Source organism: Lactuca virosa, chromosome 9, assembly GCF_052849685.1.
Source record: "Lactuca virosa cultivar CGN04683 chromosome 9, Lactuca_virosa_CGN04683_v6, whole genome shotgun sequence".
Lineage (NCBI taxonomy): Eukaryota > Viridiplantae > Streptophyta > Magnoliopsida > Asterales > Asteraceae > Lactuca > Lactuca virosa.
In genome coordinates this window covers 85,921,412-85,926,693 of record NC_136434.1, presented here as the reverse complement: position 1 = coordinate 85,926,693, position 5,282 = coordinate 85,921,412, and the positions used below count along the sequence as shown (strand labels likewise).

At 35.1% G+C, this 5,282-nt stretch overlaps 1 protein-coding gene across 1 annotated transcript; it reads right to left on the bottom strand.

Annotated features, from left to right (window-relative positions):
• Positions 1 to 490: 490 nt before the first annotated feature.
• LOC145136028 (DNA replication licensing factor MCM6-like) lies at positions 491 to 5,025 on the bottom strand. The gene is made up of 17 exons (XM_079070231.1): positions 4,724 to 5,025; positions 4,463 to 4,615; positions 4,259 to 4,384; positions 3,825 to 4,181; positions 3,529 to 3,727; positions 3,378 to 3,455; positions 3,063 to 3,292; positions 2,877 to 2,991; positions 2,704 to 2,778; positions 2,463 to 2,603; positions 2,181 to 2,384; positions 1,928 to 2,089; positions 1,649 to 1,704; positions 1,349 to 1,443; positions 1,099 to 1,221; positions 814 to 944; positions 491 to 720 (listed from the first exon to the last, which is right to left on the bottom strand). The coding sequence occupies exons 1-17, from the start codon at positions 4,789 to 4,791 to the stop codon at positions 598 to 600; spliced, it is 2,436 nt and encodes an 811-aa protein (XP_078926357.1). The 5' UTR covers positions 4,792 to 5,025; the 3' UTR covers positions 491 to 597.
• Positions 5,026 to 5,282: the final 257 nt, after the last annotated feature.

The following is a 5,282-nucleotide window of genomic DNA, read 5'->3' as shown; positions in this document are numbered from 1 at the left end:
TTAAGTTTTAATAAAGTTGATATTACGGACAATAATAACAGGTTTTTATTTTTTATTTTTTTCTTATTTAAGGTTGTTAGAAAAAAATTATATCAGCACCTCTTTTACGTTTTCATTCCTACTTTTTCTTATTTCCATTTTGAGTCCTCGGTTGGTTTGTTTGACTTTCAATTTATAGTTTTTGGCAATTTAAGTCCCTCTGCTAATTTTCTATTGTTATCATTCTCATACTTTATAAGCAACTGAAGCTAATTTTCTATTGTTATCATTCTCATACTTTATAAGCAACTGAAGCTGCTTGAGATACATGATGAATAATAAGAATTTATTTATGATACCTTTCATATAAGAATCAAGAAACTATCCAAATCGGTATATTAATTGTTTACACTAATAGTTATTTATTATAGTGAATGATGATAAATTAGTGGTGAAGGATATATATATATATATATATATATATATATATATATATTGTGGCCAAAGAAAATAAATTAAAACTTTGTACTAAAACAACCATTTGGAGGATATATCCATAGAAATCAAGACTTTTAATCAATTGAACAACATTTGAAAGCAAAGCATGTTAAATGCATTTTAATGAATAACATAGTTAGGTGCCACAGCAAGAATCCTGTTGTTTCGAGAAGAACGTACTCCATCATCCCCTTGTGCCTCGTCATCTACCACTATCAGATGCCCCTCCCTTCTCACCAAACTCTGCATCAATATATACCCAAACAAACATTCTTTTCAGATTTTTTTTATGATGAACTAACTACAACACTGTAGTTTTAGAAAGGATTTGATTACCTCTATGATAGCTTTAATCTTGGTGACTTCAGCCTTTGCCTCTTCCATGGAGCTGTAGTTGTTCTTCTCATTCTGTTGACCCACATACCACTGTATCAGATCCCTTTGCCTCATTCCAGCTAACCCACTCCCTGAAATCAAGAAATCAACCAACATGTGTATATTTAAGAGGTTTTCATATTGTAGTTTTGAAAATTACATGGAGGTGAAAGAAGAAAGTAGAATTGTATAACAGAATGAAGGTGTGTTACTGTTATGTTAATATGATGCAAAAAGAAAAGATACCATCTTGCATAACAGTTTCCTCATGTTGTCTAAGACGCATGACAAGGGCTTGAGTCACTCTCTGAAAGTATTCATCTGTTATCACAAGTTTCTTCCCTTCCTGTTCCTGCCCTTGTCCATTTTCTGCACAAACACAAACACAAATTAAATAAATAAAGAAAATTTCAATTACAGTTGTTAATTTCTATCCAAGATCCAAATAACATTTCTAGTTTCTATCCATCTTCTCCAGAGCAAAATAAATAGCAACCTGGTTGCTCGTTATTGGCATCTGCTGTCTGTGGTTCAACATCACCATCTCCATCTTCTTGGAACTCGGTCAAATCAATCTCAGTTGACTCCACACTGCAGGTTCCTCCAATACATAGTAATTAGTGATACAATCAATAAATAAACACAAATGGTCCCTATGGTTTGGGGTAATTTGCACCTTCGGTCCCTAACTTATATTTTTTTAACTCTTGTTTTTGTTACGCGCTTGGTCCCTGTCTTAACCTAAAAAGACTATTATTTAAATAGGGAAAAATAATTACTCATAAATAAAACATGCCTGATTACTGAAGTTTTTAGAAGTCTTGTTGCTAACTTAACATGGCGAGGGTGAACCTGAAACAGAATACACACACAATTTGGAGCAAACTTAGCACACAAGTCACAATAAAAATTGCAACTTTTAGTAACACTTAAAAAGATGAAACAAGAAAAGACGAGAATGCCCCTCATCATTAAAAAGATGCAATCTTTAGTAACACTTAAAAAGGTGTTTGTTTGCTACTTGTGGTATTTATTTGTTATGCAAAGACCAAGATATGTAAAAAAAATTGTTTACCTCATCATCGAGGTGACACCTGGCAATTGCCTCTGAAAGTCTGATTAGAGCCTCCAACTGTCTAACTGTCATGCGATATGCAACTCTACTTCCTGGAGCTGTATCACCTCTACGAAGAGCAACATAAGAATCAACCAAAACTTTTCTTGCTTCTACACTTAGCTGCATTAATAAAATTCACAACATTTTATTAGTAAACAAACAAACAAAAAAAAAAAAAAAAAAAAAAAAAAAAAAAAAAAAAGACACGGACCTTTGGCTTTTTAGACTTGGCAACTTGAATGTAACGCTTGAGCTGTGCAGTGGTGAAGGCAGGAGCAACAGCATTTTCACGCTTTTGATGAACTCTGACAATGTGAGAGGCGATATGGAAATCTGTTGTGTCATCAGGATCATCAATCATCACATACACCAGGTCAAATCTTGAAAGAATGGCTGGAGGAAGCGCAACATTATACTGCAACATTCTTAAATCTTAATTCAAATTACAGATAGATTCTACCATTATAATTAATTGGATTAGTAAATTTCTGACCTTCAAGGGTTTAGATTTATCATAGCGGCCTCCTGTGGGATTGGCAGCAGCCAAAATTGATGTTCTTGCGTTCAATGTTGCTTGTATTCCTGCTTTTGTGATACTAATTGTTTGTTGTTCCATAGCTTCATGTATTGCAACCTTTTTGATATCAGAATCAGATGGATTAGGAGGTATTATTATTGCATAATAGCAAAAAAAAGAAAATAACATACATTCGTGATGAGTATGAGTACCTTACCTGATCTCTTATATCCATTTTGTCAAATTCGTCAATGCAACAGACACCATTGTCAGCAAGCATCAGTGCACCAGCCTGATAGATAACACAACACATAAACAAGAATTAAAGTGGTGTTTGGAATTTGAAAAAATTGGAATGTTTCAGTATTTAATTTACATATTTTTACATACCTCAATACAAAACTCTCCGGTCTCTGGTTCTTTTGCAACAGTGGCTGTCAATCCAGCAGCAGATGAAGATTTCCCGGATGTGTAAACAGATCTTGAAACTAAGGTTGTTGTGTATCTACAAAAAAAAAAAATTTGTGAAACATTGTATAAAAGAGGATTTAAATATAAATAGATAGAGATGCTTACTTGAGAAACTGAGATTTAGCACAACTAGGATCTCCAACAATACAAACATTGATGTCCCCCCTGAGATTGATCCCTTCATGGGTGAACTTATGAACTCCACCCAAAAGCATAAGCAGAATTGCTCGCTTGATGTCTTGATGTCCAAAAACAGTAGGTGCCATACTATCAACAAGTTTGTTGAAAAAATCAGGGGTATTTCTCATTTCTTTAACCTCAGCTACCTCCTCCGCCTACAATAACAATAAAAAAAATTAAAAACTTAAATTATATATAACTTTAGAGAATTAATTATATATGATGGGTCAATAACCTAACCGTGAATTGTAGATTGTCTTCATCCTCAGCATCCCTCTTCCTATTTCGTATGTCAGCATCTCTTCTCCCATCACAAATCTGAACAAAGAATCAATGTTATAGACTATCCCCACAAAAACAATTGATCGCAATATGATCAAAAATGAAAAACCTGCACTGAATTGGCAATAAAGGCAAGGCGATAAGAAAGGTCTCTAACGCCCAAAGCCCTCAGGCCTTTAACACCTTCTTGAACAGTGCCAGTGGTATCGCGTTTACTACCACCATCTCTACGAACTTCAGCTCTTTCTCCAGGAGCTGCCAATGCGAAAATGTCAGGTATCACAACCACAGTGCCAGTAAAGATCACCCTGCAAAGTGAAGTGAAGTATAAAAGTTAAAAGAGTTATGTTCTAGTTCTACATCTTTGTAAAGAAACAAAAAAGGTGTGTGAGTGAATTTACATACGTGTCACCAGCCCTAGCCTGTTCAACAATGTCATGGCGAAGAATGACATCTAATGATCTAGGAAGGGATCCTGCAGGTATTTCTTTTGATGTTTCCTGCATCCTGACTCTCTGCCAATCTGCAAATTTACTTTCTTGTCGGAGAAGTGCCCATTTTCCTTTCTTTGAGCACATTGCATTAATGCATATCATGGGCTCAGTGTATTTATACTGTTGCTCAACGTTTTTGATGATGGTTCCACAATCCAAGCACTTGAAAGTTCCCTGAAGGAGTTCTGGTCTAACCTCACTAGTGCGAGTCACCACTCCTGTAACTGATACTAGTCTGCCTATCTCAGATGTGCTCAGTTCCCTCAATCTGTACACAAACATACATACAAAATTCAAATCTTCAAACAAATACTAGTAAATTGATAATAGTAGAAGAAAATGTACCTTTTTATCACAGGTAAATTATAAAATGCAATATTGATATCCTTATTTGGGTTGTCGTCGGTTATGAAGGTGGGTTTCTGACCCATTACGAACCTCTTACATGCGTTCTTCAGGTACGACTCAAACCTAAAAGGTGTATCATACAATTCAACAATTTCAAACACAAAAGTCTAGCCAAAAATGAAACAGGAAAGGAAAGTTTACCTCAAATATTCATCAGAAATGGCTTTCTGCAGAACATCGTTGAACCGCATAACATGAGAGAAATCGATGAACATTGTGTTGGACTCGTTTGGTCTCATTGCTTCGATTTCCGATTCATACAAAGGTTCCCTCGAATTCGCATCTAACCTAAAACTGTAACGATAATAAAATTAAATTAGAAAGCAAAGACCAAAACTTGTCAAATAACATGAATTTCATCAATTTGTTTTGGATCTATACAAAAAAACCCTGATGCGATACCTCTTAAGAAACTCCAAGAAGATATTCTCGACCTTCGCTGCTTTCTCGTCGGTGAAATATGAATCCATCTTGTTGGCTAGCTACTGCCTTCCTCAAGTTTTTTTTCTTTTTTTGCTCAACTGTGGAAGTGAATCGTTGATTGGGAAGGATATGAATGAATGTGTGTATGCACTTTTAGGCGGGAGAATAAGCAGAGAGTGTTAGGGTTTCCGCCACATCTCGCGGGCGGGGCCGCTTGACCCGATGCTCCGACCCAAGTGGATTAAAATAAATCGATGCTCCGACCCAAGTGGCAATTGCCTCTGAAAGTCTGATTAGAGCCTCCAACTGTCATTCGATATGCAACTCTACTTCCTGGAGCTGTATCACCTCTACGAAGAGCAACATAATAAATAAACCATTTCATAAAAATAAAAATCTAAGATTAAATTTTCGATCATATTGATTCTATATATACACATCAATATCGATTATGTATATTTGACATGTATAACAAAATAGACAAATTAATAAGGATAATAATAAAAATAATAATAATAATAATAATATCAATTGAAAA